Source organism: Emys orbicularis, chromosome 10, assembly GCF_028017835.1.
Source record: "Emys orbicularis isolate rEmyOrb1 chromosome 10, rEmyOrb1.hap1, whole genome shotgun sequence".
NCBI classification, from domain to species: domain Eukaryota; kingdom Metazoa; phylum Chordata; order Testudines; family Emydidae; genus Emys; species Emys orbicularis.
This window is the reverse complement of record NC_088692.1, coordinates 36,930,760-36,953,339: the sequence shown is the minus strand read 5'-3', so window position 1 is coordinate 36,953,339 and position 22,580 is coordinate 36,930,760. Positions and strand designations below refer to the sequence as shown.

The 22,580-nt window shown below is 39.8% G+C and overlaps 1 protein-coding gene across 1 annotated transcript in view; it reads right to left on the bottom strand.

Moving 5' to 3' along the window:
• The window catches only part of XPO6 (exportin 6), a 103,973-nt gene that overhangs the window by 68,618 nt on the left and 12,775 nt on the right, over positions 1 to 22,580 (bottom strand). Inside the window, exons 2-3 of the mRNA XM_065411932.1 lie at positions 3,706 to 3,796; positions 1,095 to 1,207 (exon numbers count right to left, since the gene is read on the bottom strand). Coding sequence (XP_065268004.1) covers positions 1,095 to 1,207; positions 3,706 to 3,796 — 204 coding nt within the window. The remainder of the gene's footprint in view (positions 1 to 1,094; positions 1,208 to 3,705; positions 3,797 to 22,580) is intronic.

Sequence of the window (22,580 nt, the reverse complement as noted above, 5' to 3'; positions counted from 1 at the left end):
AACGGTGCCACAGGACCCTCTGTTGCTTTTTACAGCTAAGAATGTGACACAGATGAGCAAGACAAATGTTTTAAGTGAATTAATGTAAAGCATGTCATTGACTATGGCATTGCAATGCAATAAATAGGTTCTTTGCACCACTATTTTAGAGAGGATCTAAAAGTAATGAGGGGGAGGGATAGCTCAGTGGTTTGAGCATTGGCCTGCTAAACCCAGGGTTGTGAGTTCAATCCTTGAGGGGGCCACTTAGGGATCTGGGGCAAAATCAGTACTTGGTCCTGCTAGTGAAGGCAAGGGGGCTGGACTCGATGACCTTTCAAGGTCCCTTCCAGTTCTAGGAGATAGGATATCTCCATTTATTTATTTTTAAATTTTATTTAATTTAATAATATGGTAGAACAAGACACTTCACATGCTTACTGATACATCAGTTGATTGTATTCTGTGAACAGTTAACATCAGATTTTTACACACACATCAGTGTTTGGGTTTTTAAACTTTCACTTAGTTCTCTTTCATAGCTAGGTAACAAGCGGGATGTGGTCTTCCAGCAGAGTGATATTAATTCTTTGACTAATTCATAGGCAAAGCAGAATGAGCTGCCAACCAGATCTTTTAGATTCCATAAAATAAAAGGAATTTTGTCGTACCCTTTATGCTAGTTTGTGGTATCTAGCTATACATAACTGAGTTAGCATTTCTGATCTGTAAAGGATATGAAGGATCTATTCTGTGATGGATCCATCCATAATTCTGTGAATTATATCAAAATCTAAGACAGCGTCCTAAATTCTAGACAATTCCTATCTGAAGTCAGCAATAAGCAAACTTTCTCAATCTGTACACAAGGATTCATATTCGATTTTATTCCCTCTCAAACTGCACTTTAAAAAATTCCCCTTACAAGAGAACTATAAAAGCAAGCCATGTCCATGTGCACTTCAGGTGGTTCTCACTTTAATCTTAAAAACCTTATAATTAGTATGAACTATTCCAAACACAAATCACACCAAAGAAGAGTTAATACAGAAGAATCCACTGATCAGGCAATAATGATGTTCTGGATAAGTTTACCCTTTTTTCTTATGTCTCACCTCAAACACTGTCAAACTGTACATCATTACGTAGTCGTTTCTTGTGCTTGACAGGAAATAGAGGCAGAATCTCCAGGCGCCTATCTGCTGGGCAAAGTTATTCAGAAGCTCCTCTGGGAAAATCAAGTATCAACAAAACACGTGCATTAATATTCATAAGCTGTCTTCAGACCCAAGACAATATTTGTTTCCATAGCACCATAGATCTGACTGGAACTTCAGATATTTTTCAAATCTTATTTATCAACTATCAGTTTAATAATGCTCAGACAACCTGAGCTACTTCAAAAGCAGCTACAAAACCTACCTATAACCTTCAATGCAACCAAAATGACTAGGTGCATAGTATCAGAATTTGTTGTGTATGATTTTAACATTCCCAAAAGCATAATGTAACAACAGATTTGGGTTAGATTAGCTGGATACTAATGGAACCTTTAGATCCACAGCACACATCTCTGCCACCTAAGATAACAGACACGGATAGCAGTAGGATGAGGTAGCAGCAGTAGGTTATCATACTCTATGTGGACCAGCCACTAGAGCGAGATTATCTATACTTTGCCATGGGTCTTTACAGATAATTCCTTTGCTGTCAGCAACACTTGGATTCAAGAATCTTGGTTTCAGTTGCAGGTTCTGTAGAAGAATGTGCTCTGGGGGGGGCACATATTTTTCTACCTGTGTTCTCCAACCTGTTCCTTTCCATCACTTCTGGCTTCTTGTCCAAGTCCTCCTGCCCCCAGCACCACTACCACCAACTCCTTTGTTCCAGTCTCCTTTCCTTGCCCAGCCAGTTCCAGTATATTCCCAAGCCCTCTTCCCAGTCTTTCCTCCACCTCAGACTCCTTGTCTCTTGTCCCCTCTGCATTGTAGTCAGACAGCTTTCTCCTTTGCTATGCTGCCTGGGAGTCAGGAGAAGGGGCAGAGAGGGGAATAGGAGCACTGAGACCACAGGAGAGTGTTTCCCTGCTCTCAACTCCAGTGCCCAGTGCTATCTCAGCTCACAGCACCCAGGAGCAGCAATTGCAGGAAAAGTCCTCCTCAGCCTCAGGGTTGAACAATCAATGCAGAAGGAATCTTCTGAATTTAGCATCCCTGTTTTCAGATATTGAACTGTTTTTTGCTCAAATTTTCAAAAAAGAAAATTTGAGGCAGACACCTAGCTTGCAAAATTTCAACCCGAATAGCTAAAGTTTGGCAAAGTTCTGAGCAACTGAAAACTGCACCTTATAATGGGAAGTGTCAGGCAACCTTAACGATAGCCAGTGCTACCAGCTCTGCCTCTAACAAATAAGAAAAACAAATGGCAAAAGTTGGGATATTGGTCCACTGTGAAACAGACTGGGTAGAATTTAAGGGTTTGTCTACAGGAGCAGTTTGCAGCAAGCTGGGGTGTGAATTTATCTTGCACTAGCCAGCCACAGACTGACTGTCCATGTGGACACTGCTGACAAGCATTAACAGTTTAATGAGTTTTCACCTAATCCCATTTCAAAGACTACATGAGTTTGTTAATGCATGTCAGTAGGGCTTACACGGACAGTCATTCTGTGGCAGGCTAGCACGGGAGTTTCACAGCCGAGCTTGCCACTAAACTAAAATGTCCACGTAGACACGTATTGCCCTAATATTGACATTCTGCCGTAAAGTTTTTTTCATTTTGCTAATTGTTCTTAGATCTACATATACCTCTTATGTGGAGCATTATAATCCCCCATCTTTTACAAATTTCTCTCAAATGCTCAGAGAGATTCTGTTTCTAGGATGACCACATCCAATTACTCTTTTTGTAAAAGTTTGGCCTTGGGGAAAAGCTGCATGGGTTTGTGTTCTACAAGTTGATCAAACCCAAAACTATGCCAACAGTCTTCTTTCCTCCAGTGATTGCGTGTCTAGGGGAAGAAAGAGTCAATATCACCCTTTTTACCCAGACGGTGAAATTTCAGGTGAAGACAGCGTGCATACATGCTGAAAATATATTTTCAAGTATAGTGAACCTGGAGTGAATACAGGCTACATTACTGAAGTCTCAGAGGTTATAAATCCATAGCCTGTCCTTGTAGAAAGGAACCAGAAGACTCTGTAATCCCCTCATTTTTTAGTGTATTGCAGGCCTGATTCATCCATCCTGCTGATGGTTGCATATTATGCAAGTTATTTCTACTGGTCTTCATAAGCATGGATCTGCTCAGATCCACCAGTATGGAACACAAATATATTTCCACCTGCCATTTTGCACTACCAAGGACCTACCCCAAATGTGTCAGTGTGGGTAATGTAGGAGAGCCGATCCAAAAGAGGAGGCATACATTTTCCTCATTCCCCTCATAGTACAGAAAAAGCTTCATGCATTTGCTCCATCACTTGTCACACAGCAGTCTCCTTCACAGGCTCTTCATGGAGCGCAGCAGTTTGTAGGCAGAGAAGTAGGTACCCACCCTCACAACTAGCTAAGTTTCCATCAGCCTGGGAAACAAGTTCCTTTCTCACCATTTCCACCTTCAACAGACAACCGAACTATGGAGTTTTCTGCTGCTGTTGCTTGGAGATCACATATCTAACCCAAAAAATGTTGTTGAGGGAAGTAAAAGGGATTGTCTGAACTTACCTATCTCACGTTTCCGTTCATTGGTTGTACAATTGTGGAAAAACTCTGTCATTAGACTCTCCAAAGCGCGCAGGGAGGCCTCTTCTGATGCCTGACAATAACATTTAAAGGAAAAGTAGGTCAGAAAGTGCCTCTGGTTTACATTCAATTGTAAGTAAAGTTTATTTCCTTATAAGACAAAGTGCTAAGGGGTCCATATAATGCATGCTGGATGAACAGGCTCATCAACCAAACAAAAGAGCAGCATGTTACAGGGTGAAATTTAATATGAAGTTCACAAACTGTAGAAAGAAGTCAACAGCTACTAACAGAATATGACCAGGATGAGTAAAAAGCCTCAGAAGTTATTTTAAAGTCTCATTTGTTCAGTCAAGCTTGTTAATGAGAGCAACGCTTTATAAAGCAAGTTCCCCTCCCTTCTAATTACAGACACTTGTTCTCATTACAAATGTTAGTTCATCCATTGGAATAATTCTTACATGAACACCAGCTTCAGATTAACGGACTTCAGAAATTCAGAGGCATCAAGGCATAGCAAACTGAACAAAAGACTAGATGCTAAAAGTCCTGAACTCTATTCCCACCCCTGGCTCAACGGGTGGCCATGGTCAGTTTGCCACCTCTTTGCTTCAGTCTGCTCTGCTCATCTGTAAAATAAAAAAAAATAAAAAAAATAAAAAAAAAAAGGAAGGGGGGCCCACCAACGTACTCCACTTGGCGCAAGGAAATGGGGGAATTTAAAGGATTAATGTTCGTACAGAGCTTTGACGACTGAGTGCTATACAAATGCTTAATAATTTGATTCAGGGAGGATGAGTTGCCTAATCTCTTCTCCTTTTTTGCCAGCTGCAGCTTGGTTTTTAGGAGATCTCAAAGACACTGGCTCAATATGGAGCAGTTACAAGGTAGCTACAGCTTTATTTCTCCCGAGGGCCACCTGTAATAAATGGGACTAATTCATTTGTTTCACAGTGTCTGGAGATGGAATGATTATGTTGAGCCAGAGTTAGGACGACTCTTGACCCAATCAGTATGGAGGCACGTGCTTGACCTTCTCATCTAACTCTTATAATGGATATCCCTCATCAGTTTTATCACTAATGGTTTTGTTATGGAAGAGACACGCCATTCGTCATTTCTCCAATATTTTCAGCTAACGCATTGCTCTTTCACTAATAAGAGCACAGACTTAAGCCCAGACCTTCCTCGGGACTATACAAAGGGTAGTGGCGCAGGCAGGCATCTACTGTTCAGTCCTATGTCAGGCACAAAAAAAATTACATATAAACCAAGGCTTTGCCTACACTGCCAATTGAATGACAAAACTTTTGTCATTCACAGGTGCTTAAAAAAGCCTCCCCCCGGCAAAAGTTTTGCCACAGCAAGTGGCAGTGTAAATGGCTCGTTGTGGGCAGCAGCGCTCTCCTGTCAACAACATGAACCCCACTCATAGGTGGTGGAAGTATTTTGTCGGCAAAAGTGCCGACCATGAGCATTTACATTGCCTGACTTTTAGCGACATGGCTCTGTTGCTAAAAGCTGTGTAGTGTGGACAAAGCCTTAGGCAGACTAGCACTGTGACAGGTGGTCTTCTGGGAGAAGATCAGTCTACACCACCTACAAAAGCAGTATGAATTTCTCTACTGCTAAAGCCCAATTCCACATGCTCCACAAGGCATCCAGTTTTTCTAGCGTTCCACTGCAGAACCAAGTTGGAGAGGATACTTCTAAGCTTCCCCATCCCCATATTAAGTTGGATTTAGATTTACACACACTATGAGAACCAATAATTTAATAAGAGATTAAGAAAAATACAGCTGTTCTCCTAGCAACTGATAACACTGCTCTACAGCCAATGCTTCTGAAATAAACGTAGTCAAACTTTACTAATTCTGGGTCACTGAGAACGAAAATGACGCTTAAAATTGTTGATTGGCTCTAGTTTTCAAGATATGCTATTGGGTCAGTATATACGACCCTTGACTTGGGAATGGCGGAGGATAAGTGAGTTATAAAGGGAAGGGATCTCAATTTAAACCAGAAATGACTAAAATACATCTTGACTGGATCTATGAATAAATCTATGACTGGGTTTGGACAGTATTTGCTTTTTAGGCAAAACAATGAATGATGCAATCTGAAGCTGGTATTGCGTCATACATGATATGAATTGCATCATGTTATTCCTAGAAGTCATGGATGATGCAGTCATAACGAAGCTTACATCACTCTGCTGAACAAATTGCCCTATATCAGCTCTAGAAATCATACAGTGTCGTGCTCTCTTCTTTGTCAGTGTTTGATTTTGCAAAGGGACACATTTCTGCTTAGCCAAAGTGAGCAGAGATGCCTCGTACTTGTGTGAACAGTGCAGATACTTCACCACAAACATAGCAGAAGTTGACTTTTGCATCACAAAAGCGCAGTATAACCACTATGGTTAAGAAAGCCTATCACCTTTATTTTGGCTGCAAAATTGGAGATCAGGACAAGAGGTGGGCCCCACACATATGCTGCAACACTTGTGCAACAAATCTTCGCCAGTGGTTGAACAGGAAAAGGAAATCTATGCCTTCTGCAGTGCCAATGATTTGGAGAGAGCCAACAGATCATACCAGCAATTGTTACTTCTGCATGGTGCTTCCAGTTGGGAAAGGTGTGTCAAAAAAGAAAAAGTGGACTGTGCATTATCCAAACATTCCATCAGCTATTCGCCCCGTATCCCATGGAGAAGGACTGCCGGTTCCTGATGCACCAGAATCATTCTCACTTGAGTCAGACGAGGAAGAGGAAGAGGATGAAACTTCTGGTCCTGAACCATCAATGTCACAGGACCCACATTTTCTCCCATCCTCCTCCTCTGAACCACACCTCATAACACAAGGTGAACTGAATGACCTTGTCAGGGATTTGGAACTATCCAAGAGTAAGGCAGAGCTGTTGGGCTCCAGACTACAGCAGGTGATGTTAGGGTTTCCATGCTCCGTGACCGTCAAAAGGATCTTGTCCCATTCTTCTTCATGGAAGGTGATCTTGTAGCCTGCAACAACATCGATGGTGTGATGGCAGCCCTCAACATCGTTCACGATCCAGATGAGTGGAGACTGTTCATTGATTCATCGAAGATGAGTCTTAAAGCTGTTTTACTGCATAATGGCAATGTTTTGCCATCAATTCCAGTTGGTCATGCAGTCCATATGAAGGAAACCTATGACAACATGAAACAACTTTTGAGGTGCATAAACTATGACCAACATCAGTGGCAGCTTTGTGGCGATTTGAAGGTTGTTGCTCTCTTGCTTGGTCTGCAGACTGGATACACAAAGTACTGCTGTTTTCTCTGCGAATGGGATAGTCGTGCAAGAGATTCCCACTACATCAAGAAAGATTGGCCACGCCGACAGTCATTGGAGCCTGGGAGGAAAAGTATTCAGCATCCACCACTTGTTGAATCAAGGAAGATTTTGTTACCACCCTTACACATCAATGGATGCTTAGTAAGACTTAGCATTCTGCTGCTAAACAGAAAATACATGGAGGAAGGACAACAGGAAAATGTGTATCTCAAAAATCAGATGCTCCATAGAAAAAGCCACTTGTGATTGTGAAAGCCATCCTGATAGTGAAAAATGATATTTAAAAACTTAAAACACAATCAATCAAGCTGTAGGTCACATTTCCATTTTAAGCAACTGCACAGGCCATTATTTTTTTTAAAATCCATATAGATTTGCTTCTTTGCAAAAAGGTTGCATGCACAATAAACTTAATCTTCAAGTTGTTCCTTCCAACTGCTACCCCACTTTTTCCATCTGTCTCCCCTTACTAGATTACAGCAGCAATACTTATGCATAAAGCAGGGTTGATAAAAATCAATGATTAAAATATGGATTTTTTTAATAAAATGCTTTTTGAGGAAAAACCTATCTAAAGATAGTTTTAATTAAGATACATTATAGCTCAAAGATATCTCATCATGGAATAGGGATTATAAATTCGAATTCTATAGTATGAGACAATATTAATGAAATGTTTAAGAAAAGTTTTGTAAATGAGTTCCAATAGTTCATGGATTAGGGTCCCAATCTTATGGGGTTCTAGGGGCTTCTGTATATAGATTATTTAGGTTAATCTTTCTATCTACCCAATGGGACTCAGTGCTCAGTCTAGAAGATACTATCAGAGATGCTTAGTTTTGCAGTTCTCAAACTGTGGATTTGTGTCTCCAGAGATAAACATGCTTGTTAACAGCAAAAATGTTTTTAAATAAATAAATAAATATAGAGGTGAGAAATAACAGATCTCAACCCTATTGTCCCTCTGCAAATTTATGTACAGAGTCAATCCCTTAATTCTCTCTAAAAGTGCAAAGTTTCAAAAAGTTCAATGAATAGAAGATTGTTGCTGGCGGAATAGATCGGGACAAGGAGAAGAAGTCTGGAGAAAAATGTGAGAAGGAAGGGACAGGCAGTAGAAACAAAAGTGAAACTGTTTGAGCAGCATATTCCAGAAGTCTTGAAGTCTGAGTGTAGCTTTTGTCTTAGAAGTCTTGAGGTCTGACTTATTTTGTTTAGGAGAATCCATCCTCAACATACAGGATTCTGAAGACTATCCACCTTCAAGATCACCATCATTTTCTATAGTTTCAGACACCAATGATAGTGCTTCAGTCACATCATATATGTCACATAGCCACAGTATATCAGCTGTAGCAAAAAGGAAAAAAAATCTCCATCATCAGAAACAACCATATATAAGTTTGTGATAAGAACCAGCAGATTACAAAAAAAGGTAACTGATGAAAGAATTGCCCGGTTTGTTTATGCAACAAAAACTCTCCTTTCCGTATGATTGAGAACCCACACTTCATTAACATGGTTCAGTCATTAAGACCAGGATACAGTCCACCCAACAGAGCAGATGTCGCAGGCAAATTGCTGGATAAAGTGTATGAAAGAGAAATTGAGCAGTGTGCAAAAGGTCTAGAGGGTAAAATTGTTAACCTGAGTCTTGATGGGTGGAGCAATGTCCACAATGATCCTGTTGTATGTGCTTGTGTGACAACAGAAGAAGGGAATGTCTTCCTTACAGAAACAATTGATACATCAGGAAATGCACACACAGAATACTTACAAGAAGTAGCAGTATAAGCTATAACAAACTGTGGAGAAAAATATATATCAAATGTCTAGTACGCAGCTTGGTCACAGACAAAGCTGCAAATGTATCCAAGATGAGAAGAAATTTAGAAGAGAGTCCCAAGCTAATAACATACGGTTGTAGTGCTCATTTGATGCACCTCCTAGCCAAAGACTTCAGTGTTCCAGAAACAAAGGCGAATGTTGTTGAAATTACAAAATACTTCCGTAACAACCACTTTGCAGCAGCTGCTCTGAAAAAAATGGGAGGAACCAAGCTAACTTTCCCACAAGGCGTGCGCTGGAACGCAGTAGTGGATTGTTTTGAGCACTATATCAAGAACTGGCCTAATCTGATAACAGTTTGTGATCAAAATTGTGAAAAAATAGATGGCACTGTCACAGCCAATGTTCCCAACATTGGGCTTAAGAGAAATGTTGAACACATGCGGAGTACCCTGAAGCCTATTTCTGTAGCCTTGAACAAAATGCAGGGAAATAGTTGTTTTATTGCTGACGCTGTTGAAATTTGGAAGGAACTGAGTGAGATCTTAAAAAGAGAAATATGCAATGACAGAATTAAATTACAAGCATTAAAAAAAACGAATGGACAAGCACCATCTCCAGCTCATTTTCTCGCAAATATTCTAAATACTCGGTACCAGGGTCAAACCTTAACTGCTGAAGAGGACGAGTTGGCTATGACATGGACATCCAGCAATCATCCCTCCATAATGCCGACTATAATAAACTTCAGAGCTAAGGGTAAACCATTCAAGAAATATATGTTTGCTGATGATGTTTTAAAGAAAGTCACACCAGTGAACTGGTGGAAGTCACTTAAGCACTTGGATTCAGAGACTGTTGAAGTGATAATCTCACTTTTAACAGCAGTAGCTTCTTCTGCCGGTGTAGAAAGAATTTTTTCCTTTGGACTAATTCATTCCAAATTGAGAAATTGTTTGGGACCTGAAAAAGCAGGAAAGCTTGTTTTTCTTTTCCAGATTACGAACAAGCAGGAAAATGAAGGTGAAGATGACTGAGTTAGCTGCAGAAGCCAATATTTTAAGTTGCTCATGTTGACCTGGCTGACATAGTCGATTAAAAAAAAAAAATACTTCATTTAACTATTTTAAACAATTTTAACAAACCTGATTTTAAAAAACTTGAATGTTTAACTAAATTCAAAAATTCATATGCTTGAATTGTTAAAATATTATATGTTTGCTGTTGAATAAAAAAATCTAGAACACATAACGTTGTTGTTTTAGTTAAATAAAACAATTTAAATGTCTGTCTGGTGATGTTCTCCTCCTAATACAGCATGGCAAGAAAATCCTCCAAATATTAATGATTAACCTGTTGAATTGGAGATAGTTCACCTCCCAATAGCTTCATTTACCTTTACCTTTTACCATTTACCTTTGGTAAATGAAATAACCAAACAATTATTCATTTTCTGATATAGCTGTAAAACTAATCTGAAAAGTTTTCAAAATAAATCACTTAAAAAATGTATAGTATGTACCTTTTAAAAATGAAACCTACATCTATCTCTGAGTTGTGAAGAATATGTATTAAGGTTAATACAACCAACAAGAATGCACTTTTATGTAGAAATCCATGATTAAATCGAGTCTTCCTGACTAGTGATTTAAATCATGATTTAAATTAAATCAAATCCACCCTGTCAAAGTCTCAGTCTGAGGATTCAATTTTTTAAAAATTCCAAAATAATCAAAGTTAATTATAGAATATATCCACAATAACATTTCCACACATTCCTTTCTCTCTGTAGAGTGGAGTGCATACTGTTTTATATTCTTTCCTACCCCACATGCTACTCGATTAGATTTAAATGTACAAATTCAGCAGTTTAGCGTACACTCTTGCAATTCAGTCCCTTGCTGCTGAAGGGCAAACTTTACATCTCAATATCTACTTCAGATGTCAAATAGGGAAGAATGAATTGTGAGTTGTCAAACTTTGACCACAGCAATATGAAGCAGCCAATTTCCTCCACAGCAGAAGTGTTTTTCTTCCTATCCCACTGAAGGAAGGCCTCTCACAAGAACATTACACAGCAGCCACACACACACACACACCAGGAGCATCAGGACTTGCCTTGTTTTGGTACAATCAATTCTATGCTTTTCAAGCTTCTTGATAGCTCTTCCTATCTGAAGAATTGTTGATGCACAATGGACAATTTAAGAAAACAGATGCTTAAAGTTAAGCTCCTAGTCACATGATTTTTTTAAAAAAAGTACTGAGGATTGGCAGCTTATCCAATGACTAATGGGAGCTACTGGGCACTTTGCATTTTTGAAAGTCAGTTCACATATTCAAGAGCCTAACCCTCTGCCCCCCCCCCCCCCCCGTTTTCCCCCCCTTCTTTAAATCTCAATCTATGCCTTCATTATAAAAAAACCTGAAGAATACAAAACAGATTTAGTGTTAACATTTGTTTTGAGAAAGTCATGGATGGGATTGCTAAAACTACCTATCTATGTATTCATCATGTGGCCAGTTGCTATAGGATATGGGTACTCTATGCATAGGTTTGAAAGAGTACAGGACAAACTAGGAACAAACAATGCAGTATCCCCCTCAAATCTTCCCTTCCTGAGGGTGCCACACACTGGAAAACACAACTAACACTGGACAACAGGGCTCCCCAGAATTGCATTTTATGGAAAGCCTGAACAAATATTTATTTCAAAGCATGCTCTAAAGTTACTCAGACTAAGATAGATTTGGGACAGAAGAAAACAAGGAGATCCCCCCCCAGTGTGACTGTTATGCTCCCAAGCTTGCAAGATACACAGAGCTCAAAGTTTCTACCAAATGAAGGTGGCATGGCAGAAATGGCCTAGGTTCACTGGAACCTAGTCCATTAAGGGACAGAAACTAGCACCCTGAATTTCCCCAGAAGTGAGCTGTCAGTAGGTAGACAGTACAAGTGCAATAAACTCTGGCCAGTCAGGTCTACTCACATGGGCAGCAGTATTCTGCATTTGTTAATGTTTCTGGGTAGCTTTCAAGGTTAGCTCCACATAGTGTGCTGCAATGATTTCCACAGATAGGGCCCCTTGACATAAGAAAGGATACACTCCCATCTCAAGGCTGAGTAATGGAATCTGGGCACTGCCCTGAGGAGACCGACTGCTGAAACTAATTTCCTTGCCGTACCCTTGTCTGGTCTTGTTGTTTGAACCCCAAACAACTGGGGACCACCAGGTGCTGCTGAAGATAGCCTCCAACTCTCACTTCAATGACCTTCCCCAGAAAGGCTTGAGACTGGGCTGCAACTGGCAAGATTTCAAGTTATTCTGTGTAGAAGCTTGCAATTCACCTTGCCTTGGGGGAGGCATTAAAAATCCCCATCAATAAAGAGCCAAAGTATTCCCCACTCACTTTCACTAACTGCAGAGGGCATAAGAGCCTTACTCTTCCGAAGTGTATCAGAGATCTCTAATTGAGAAGCTGGTTAGACCTTTTAGGGAAGAACACTTGTTCCCTCCTGCTATCACAGTCCAGGGGGAAAAAAGTTCAACATCCAATCAATCCTGTTTGCAAAGCAGACAGAACACCCAAAATAGTTACATTGGTTGGGACTTCCCAGATACTACAACAGAGTCTCAGTCTCACCACAGTATAAGAGTACACAAGTATAAGGCGGGCAGGCAGATTCAGCACACCAAACTTTTTTCAAAAGCTGTTTCATCCCCCTACTTCATAAATTGTGGCTGCCAGTTAACAATGGTGCCCTGAAAGGACAATGGAGGAAGAGGTGTTTAGGGGCAAGTAGGGCTTTAGAGCTGTGCTCCGGCTCCGCTCCAGCTCCAGGCAAAAACCTGCAGCTCCACTGCTCCACGCTCCGGGCTCCGCTCCAAAGTCCTGGGGGCAAGGGCACTGGTAGTCAAACAGATTGCTGTATCTCACCAGGACATCCACACACTGATCCCATAGAACGTTTGAATCCAGTAGGGTCTACGTCTCACGGAGAGGTTTGTCACAGTTGGTCCACCTTGACTACTTTGTGGGGTAGTTGTAGTCAGACTACAATAGTGTTCAGCAATACAAGTTAGAATGAGAGTGTTTAGAACTAGGGCTGTCGATTAATCGCAGTTAACTCACGCGATTAACTAAAAAAAATTGTGATTAAAAAAAGTAATTGCAATTAATGGCAATGATAAATAGAATCCCAACTGGAATTTATTAAATATTTTTGGATGTTTTTCTACATTTTAAAATATATTGACTTGAATTACAACACAGAATACAAAGTGTACAATGCTCACTTTATATATTTTTTATTACAAATATGAGTACTTTAAAAATGATAAAAGTAGTAGTATTTTTCAATTCACCTCATACAAGTACTGTAATCTCTACCGTGAAAGTGCAATTTACAAATGTAGAATTTTTTTTGTTACATAACTGCTCTCTAAAACAAAATAAATGTAAAACTTTAGAGCCTACAAGTCCACTCAGTCCTACTTCTTGTTCAGCCAACTGCTAAGACAAACAAGTTTGTTTACATTTATTGGAGATAATGCTGCCCGCTTCTTATTTACAATGTCACCTGAAAGTGAGAACAGACGACATTCACATGGAACTTTTGTAGCCGGCATTGCAAGGTATTTACGTGTCAGATATGCTAAATATTCGTATGCCCCTTCATGCTTCGGCCACCATTCCAGAGAACATGCTTCCATGCTGATGATACTCATTGAAAAAGTAATGTGTTAATTAAATTTGTGACTGAACTCCTTGGGGGAGAATTGTGCATCTCCGGCTCTTGCTTAGCCCACATTCTGCCATATATTTCATGTTATAGCTGTCTCGGATGATGACCCAGCACATGTGGTTCATTTTAAGAACACTTTCACTGCAGATTTGACAAAACACAAAGAAGGTACCAATTTGAGATTTCTAAAGATAATTACAGTATTCAACCTAAGGTTTAAGAATCTGAAGTGCCTTCCAAAATCTGAGAGGGACAAGGTGTGGAGCATGCTTTCAGATGTCTTAAAAGAGCAACACTCAGGGCTGGTCTACACTGGGGGGGGAAAACCGATCTAAGATACACAACTTCAGCTACGCGAATAGCGTAGCTGAAGTCGAAGTATCTTAGATCGAATTACCTGAGGTCCACACGGCGCGGGATCGACGGCCGCGGCTCCCCCGTCAACTGCGCTACCGCCGCTCGCTCTGGTGGAGTTCCGGAGTCGATGGTGAGCACGTTCGGGGATCGATATATTGCGTCTTAACGAGACGCAATATATCGATCCCGGATAAATCGATTGCTACCCACCGATACGGCGGGTAGTGAAGACGTACCCTCAGATGCGGAAACTACAGAACCTGAACCACCAAAAAAGAAAATCAATCTGCTGCTGGTGGCATCTGACTCAGATGATGAAAATGAACATGCATTGGTCCGCACTGTTTTGGATTGTTATCGAGCAGAACCCATCATCAGCATGGACATGTCCTCTGGAATGGTGGTTGAAGCATGAAGGGACATAAGACTCTTTAGCACATCTGGCATGTAAATATCTTGTGACGCCGGCTATGACAGTGCCGTGAGAACGCCTGTTCTCACTTTCAGGTGACATTGTAAACAAGAAGCAGGCAGCATCATCGCCTGCAAACGTAAACAAACTTGTTTATCTGAGCGATTGGCTGAACAAGAAGTAGGCCTGAGTGGACTTGTAGGCTCTAAAGTTTTACATTGTTTTATTTTTGAATGCAGGTTTTGGGGTTTTTTGCACATAATTCTACATTTGTAAGTTCAACTTTCATGATAAAAAGATTGCACTACAGTACTTTTAATGGGGGAATTGAAAAATACAATTTATTTTGTTTTTTTACAGTGCAAATATTTGTAATCAAAAATAAATCTAAAGTATATTTTGTATTCTTTGTTGTAACTGAATTCAATATATTGAAAAATGTAGAAAACATCCAAAAATATTTAAATAAATCATATTCTATTAACACCGCGATTAATTTTTTTAAACACTTGACAGCCCTATTTAGAACACATCTCATATTCACATTCTTATCACATTTCAACCATTTCTTTAATTCCTACTCCCTTCCCTTTTCATTGTCTTATGAAGTTTACCATAGATAGTTTTATAAGGATTCTTTAGAGGTGTGTAGATATTTACTCAGACTAGTTATCTGCTAATCCAAAGTCTTCAATCTATATGACTAGAAAACAACTGATTCATAGTTGTAGAAAAGCATAATTCCCTCCTTTACTTCAAAGAAATAAAAATTATAGTTTGTCACCAAATAGTTGTGGATTCTGGAATACTGACCATCTATCCGCAGAAGTTTCCAGGCATTCAAGTAAACTAGGTATGTAGGCTAATTTCAGAACCATCATTCTTTCATTTTACTTTAAGGCTTGACAGCAATTAACTGGATATCCAACCTCTAGTTATTTTGTAGGTCAACAGAGGATTAAGATTTGCCAAAAATTGACAGCTTAGATTTTGTAAACCCTGATTTATTGTAGCTTATAACGTCACTGACATCTTTATATCTTAAAAGCCACATTCAGTATTTTACTGCAATATATAGTATATTGTTTTAGTTATAAAATGAGTTATTATAGGTTAAAGCTACAAACTGTTAGTGTGGGACTGACAACTAACTCTGAATCAAAGTGTTTACAGCATTTACAGTAAAGTATGCACAGGCCAAGATGTGAATTACAGGCAAACATTTGAGCCTTCATATTTGAATTACACCACCATCCACTGGAGCACCAAAAACTGCCTATGTCCAATTAAGCAGACACGGTGGGTGACATGATAGAAACTGGTCCAATGAAAGCTATTAGTCAGAGACACTCTAAGTATGTTTCCCAGACCTGAAGCTGAGCTTTGTGTAGGCTAGGGGTCGGCAACCTTCAGCACGCGGCCTGGGAATGGTGAACCGCAGCCACTGGGAGCTGCGGGGGGGACCGTGCCTGCGGACAGTCAATGTAAACAAAATGTCTCGCAGATTACCCTGATGGGCTGCGTGCAGAAGGTTGCCGACCCCTGGTGTAGGCTCAAAATCTTGTGTCTCTCACCAACACAAGTTAGTCTGATACAAGATATTACCTCACCTCCTTGTGTCTCTAAAATCCTGGGACCAACATGGCTACAACAACATTGCATGAATCCAATTAAAAACGGCTAAAGCTTTAGAGTTCAAAAGAATCATAGATTTATCTTAAATATGAGTTTGTTTCAGATGCAATCAAGATAGATATTCCTGTTGAATAGAATAGAAATTAGAAACTACTTATTACTTTATAAACAATTTAAAGTGTTCCCCTGAGAAGCGTTTCCATTTTAAAGGTTTTTGGGTTTTTTGTTTCCCCAGCATCACCGTCTTCCTTCATTTCACATTGTACAAAGCTTAACTAAATTTTCACAAATATGTAACTAAACCTAGATATTAGGCTTTCAGTTCCTCTACCCCAAAAAACATTTGTTCCTATAGAGATGATTGAATTATTCAGGTTTTGCTCTCAAGATTTAATGCTTTTTAAAAGGAAGGGAATATTTTTAAAAGCTTGTCTCTAATGATTTTCCATACCAACACAAGCTGTTAACCTTTTAATGTTTGCTATTAACCGCTCAGTATAGAATATTGATCAGAACAAGAACTATGCTCTAAATATGATGCCTACAAGCTGATGCCAAACATTAAGAGGAAGCTGGTGTCTCTTGTTGCTTTCCTAAGGTATGAATTTGGAGACATGCATATCCCGGTAAGAAAAAATACAGATAAACCTACTAAAAGCTAAGTGTTCTTACAAAACGTTAACTGCATCCACAAATACAACTTCAGTTGTGTGTCAGACAGAGCTGGGACAGTTTCCTCTGACATTTGAGAATGGTTTTATACCCCGCAACTCACACACCTTGAATGTTACAGTACATCCAGTCTTTTGTGGCACAATACTGATGGTATCTTCCCTCTCAAAATGAAGCTAAAGGACAAAATCTCTCTCTCTCCATAGATTTGTTAAGTAATTTGCCCCCTATCTCTCCTCTAGTCAGATTTTGAATCCAAACACCCATTCCTTTGTTTTGACTTTTCCAGCGCTGTTTAATATCTGCATGTGCTGAGAGGTTATGACAGCAGAGATATTTTTCAGAGGCCACTAGACTTATTTCTTGGGCTAGTGAGTGTTGGGTAAATGGCCTCACCATATACTGTAAATTAACAAGCATTGAGAAATTTTAGCCACCTACTAGTCAGAGGACTAAACCCAGTGTATTAAAACTGCAGCCACTAGGATCTTGGACATCATTCTGATGTCACCTCCCTCCCGCCGCCCCCGGAATCCATCTACTGTCTCCCCTTTCCATCACAAATTTAAACCTCTTGGGCCTTCACAACTCAGCCCTTCCATACTTATCTGTTCCAGTATCTTATCAAATTATACCACGTTCTGCCAAACCAATTGTGCCAGCCTGAATCACTGGCTGCTTCATTTCTCTCCTTTGCATGTTCTTCCACACAGCCCCCTTATAGATGGAACACTCGAGTGAAATAGCTTGTGAAGCACTACTGTCTCCTCCAAATTCCTCCCCTACATCTATTTCTGTGCTGCCCATAGGAAGTAAATTGGTAATAGCCACGTAGAAAGCCCCTGAGCACTGCTGATTTTTTAAAACAGTGATTCAGAACCATCAAACTATTCCAAGCCTATGTAAATGCATTTTCTTACCCATCACCCTTCTCCACCTTCTTTCAATTTTCTTTCCAATGTTGACACAAACTAGACTAAGTTCTTCAACACAGAGACAGCCTTCTGTGGTATTTGGACAGCACCAGCCACAACAGGGCCCTGATGTCGATCAGGGCCATTGGGTACTATGCAATGAATGCAATTTAAACATTTATCTATTTTATTTATTAAAATAGCATTTTTGGTGTTTGAGACATCACCCACTAGCGGAGAAACCAGGAAGGCCACAGCTCTGATTTCTCATATATTTTAACAGCCATATTATTTCTCCTTATTGAATGTTACAGCTATTTAAAAAACAACAAAAAACAAAAACTTTGCAGCTCACTTTTAAGAATACTTAGTTGAAGGTAAATATATACTGAATCGAATGCATTAAAATACCATGAAAATTATTCACATCAACCAATTTATATTAAGAATTGGTGGGAAATCTTCAGGTGGTTCCTTGAGAACTTGAAGGCAACACGAGGATATGAACAACTCCAAAGAAGCTATTAGAATCAGAAAAAATTAAAAGGGCCACTTTAAGCTCATCTTTTAAATAAACTTTCCTCAGGTGACATTTAGTGTCAGGGTTTGTTAATAACCCAGCCAAACCCTTACAGACTTTTAGTTCCCTAGATGCAGTTGAGCAAATTATGAAGCAAGTGTGTTGATAATGGTAGTCTTAAACAGTAATTTGTGACACAACTGAAGCATAGCCTCTGAATTTGCACCATTTAACAATGCAAGGGAGGATTATGAAGTGTAACAAGTATGCAAAATTCTTACACACCAAATTCCTCATCTCTAGAAAGGTCAAATGTGCACTACATGGAGGCAGAATTGTAAGGGGAACAACCAGTATTAAAATCGGCACTTAGACATTACCTTTTAGTCATTTTCTGAATGACTAATACCATTAGACAATACTGGTCTACAATGCAACACTAGGCGCCAACACTATGTTGGAAGGGTCTCCTTAATAGTGGGAGAAATATCTGCAATACTCAAATGCAAGTCTCCTGTTACAAGTCTGAAACAGTGCATACACCAGCAGAATAATCCCTATATTATATGTACTAAATTACTGATGTACTATTTGCAAATTAAAGGAGTTCTTCAGGCTTCATTCTGGATTTCCTTGTTGCACTTCAAGCACTTTTTTGTGGTTTAACAAATCGAAACTAGATGAAGCTTCATTTTATGTTCAGAAACAGCTAACACTCATGGTATATCTGAATAGACTGGCAGACTGCAAACACAATCTGGTGACCTGCTCCAGTCATGTTAACAGCCAGAGCTTCAGCAATTCATCAACATGGCACCTCATTTACAAAACTGACTTACCTACACACCACTATTTAAGCCAAAACCCACTGCAGAAAATTATGACGAACTATTGGTGTATCTCACAATAACAAAAGATAAACACATCAAGTGAGGATGGCGCAGGCAATGGAGCCACCAGAGCTACTCTTCTTCCTCCCAACCTGCGACAGGCAAGATGGCCAGCATGTGAGCTGCTGAGCAGCCACACTGCAGCTCTTTGGAGTGCTCTGTCACATTATAATTGCTCCTGGAACTTAACAACACTTCCATTTAAAAGTCCCAGGGCACAGCTCATTTTCTGTTCAAAAACAAACACACATTTTCTTAGCAGTCACCTAAGGAATAAAAGTGGCCACAGATTGGCCACTTCTGGAGTGGACTGTGCTATGGAAATCTATCTTACATGCAAGAAATTTGTCACTATTAAGTTAAAAATACCATCTCCTGTAAGCACCTTCTGATACACATAAGCGTTCAAGCTGGCATGACCAGCTTTTAGAATATCTAGGGTAATCTATTATTTTTGGTAAAGGCCCAAATTTCTTGTCTAAGGTATAGCCAAGGTTCAGACTCCAGAGAAACATTTTTCACATGGCAACAATAATAATGGTAATAATAAATAAATAAAAAGATGTCACAGTCCGTTCAAAAGCGTCTGGCTGTCCGTATTTGGCCTGCAGTCCGCCTGTTGACTACCCCTGACCTAGGGGGTCATATTTCTCAAACCTTCATGTACAGACATAGTTTGAAGCACAATTAAACCTAAAGCCATGTTTTGAAAAACAGGCTCAAATGTTCAGGGTCAAATTCTATCTTAACGGATGATTGCATCAGGGCCAATGGTAAATACAATCCAGCTGCCTTTTGGGGGGTGCATGCTCCTCCTCCTCCATCTGAACAGTGCTGGCACAGTAAACCTTGCATTGCTCTTGTGTTCGGTCATAGACCCCAAATAAGTGTTATATTCAGGGTCCACATTTTCTTCGAGAAACCTGCCAAATGAAGCTAGAAGAGCTGGAATAACGACACTAAGTGGCATATGGTATTCACATCGTAAGTTTTTATATGGCACCTTTACAAACATTAAGCATAAGCCACCCCCTCTGTGAAATGAGTTTTACATCAGCCGTTCTCAGATTGTGATCTCTAGGCCACTGGTGGTCTGTGGGGTGCTGGCTGGTCACATGATACTGACTTGCCGCCTTGATTCCAGCTGCATTAAGAGACTATTATAAAATATATTACTTTCCCATGTGAGCAATTGCTATAGCTGCCACAAGGATGTTGCATGATCCTAAATGAGAGGGGAGGTGTCCAAGATAAACACTATTAAGATATATTCTACACTACGAGAAATTGAAGACCCCGGTACTATATCATTTTATAGATAAGCTGAGGCACAGAGATTGCATGACTTGTCCAAGGTTAAAGTCAATATCAGAGTTAATACTAGAACCCACAGTCCAGCTCCAACCACTACACATTTCTTCAGTGTGTATATGGGATAAGCAGCTCCTTGCGACAAGTGGAACTGCTTTTTTCTAGCTATCACAGATGACAGGCATGGATCAAATTAGTTAACCCAAGTAAAATAGATGTATGCTCTTTTGAGGTCAGCAGAAACGGAACAAAGTCAAATACCTGCCCAGTGTGGTTAACACAGTTGCCAGTTTATGGATGGTGAGATACTACACAGATGACTTGCTTTTTCCTCAGTACCTGCAAATAGTGACTCAACAATTAAAATCCTATTAATTAAATTTGGAAGTTCATATGCCTAAACCAAACAACTTTGCAGTCCTGCCCTTCATTGCACATCCTCCCTACTATTTGTTACCCCAAATCATTGGGTCACACCTAAAATAAAAATGGAAAGATCCTGGAGACAGGAATCTTGTCTATTTGTCCTGTAAAGCACCAAAGCACACTTCTGGGTGCTATAAAAAAAAAAGAAAAGTTAATGTAGGAAGGACCAATCTATGATAGAAGTCAGACACCACAGCTTGAGATCATTTCCCCTTTACCTAGATAAGCACATCTAAAATGCACAAACGAGATCACGCAACAGGCCAAACAAATGTGTACAACCAGTTTCCATTTCTAGCTAATCAAGTCGATTGGAATTTTGAGTGAATAAATAAGTGAAAGTTCTCAGAGGGAGGAAACCATATTCAACAGAAAGGGGAAGAATGGTTCAGAGTATCCAGAGATCATCATGTATCTGAAGATCACCAATATTTTGGCCATGTGTTGGGCTTTGGAAACTTAAGCTAGCCGTTGAAAAAGGATTTTTAATGTAAAGTCTGGAATCTCTTTGCTATTCCGACGAACCACCACAACTGGCACCGAAGATTATATGAACAATGCAGAGTGACAGTATACAATGTGAATTAGGTGAGGATCACAATAAACAAACTCCCCCAGCTTTGTATTTAAAGTCATCAGCAGCTGAGCATTTTTTTTGTAAAGCTTTTAACTGAACTTTCAAAACAGAAAACTGCTCCACCTGCTCATCAGCACAAAGACATCACAATTTTAAACTGCTTTTAAAGAAGATTCTCTCTAATGAGCTATTCTACTTTAGTAGCTGTCTCTCTCTTTTGTTCAGAGTCTGGGGGTGGCAGAAGAGTTTTAACAGTGTCACATTTGCCTACCTGTACCAAACTGTACAATCTGCTTTAGTGCGTTTTCAAGAGCACTAGTCTGAACACTTTACAGCCTACAATTTTGCAAACACAAACCTGAACTAAGAGCTACACAGACAAAAAATAAGTTGGCTGAACATACAATACAAACAATTCTCACAGTAACAAGCAAACAAGGACTCTAATTTGCATTTGATTGTAATCCAAGCCTACAGAGCCCTAAAAATACACACCTACCTATTTACTAGACATAAAGCTTTACATTAAATAAAATAAATAAATTAATGGAGATATCCTATCTCCTAGAACTGGAAGGGACCTTGAAAGGTCATCGAGTCCAGCCCCCTGCCTTCACTAGCAGGACCAAGTACTGATTTTTGCCCCAGATCCCTAAGTGGCCCCCTCAAAGATTGAACTCACAACCCTGGGTTTTAATTAATACAAATAGAAATTGAATAGAAGAAGAAACTGACAGTACAGCATATTCCCCTGAAGAGAACTGCCAATCTAAGCACAATCCAGTATCTGATCAACTCAGTTTGCAAAAGGCAACCAATGCTGGAGCTTTAATTGCATCGGGGAATCCCAATTTCACATTCTCCAGGTAGTTCTCTGGCATTCATTCCTGTTAAGAGTCAAATCTACTACCTTGGGCAGAAGCTCTTGTCACACTGCCACACACAGAGCACTATTGGCACAGAACTACAGACTGGAATGTTTGGATTGTAAGATCCTCTGGGCAGGAATTGAGAGTTCTATGCCTTGTACAGCAACAAACACGTTGGCTGCACTTAATTTATTTCTACAAAAGTTGGTTCAAGATAAATACTACTACTATTACGGTACCATTTTTGCAGAGGAGGCGTGTCAGAGAAAGGATGAACAAGGAATACTAAGGCTATTTAGTTTAACTCCTGTCTTAAGAAAGTCTTGAGATGATATACATGGAGTTGGTGACTAATATTAAGCCCCAAGATGGCTATCACCTAGCCTTAGGGGAGGAGCTCT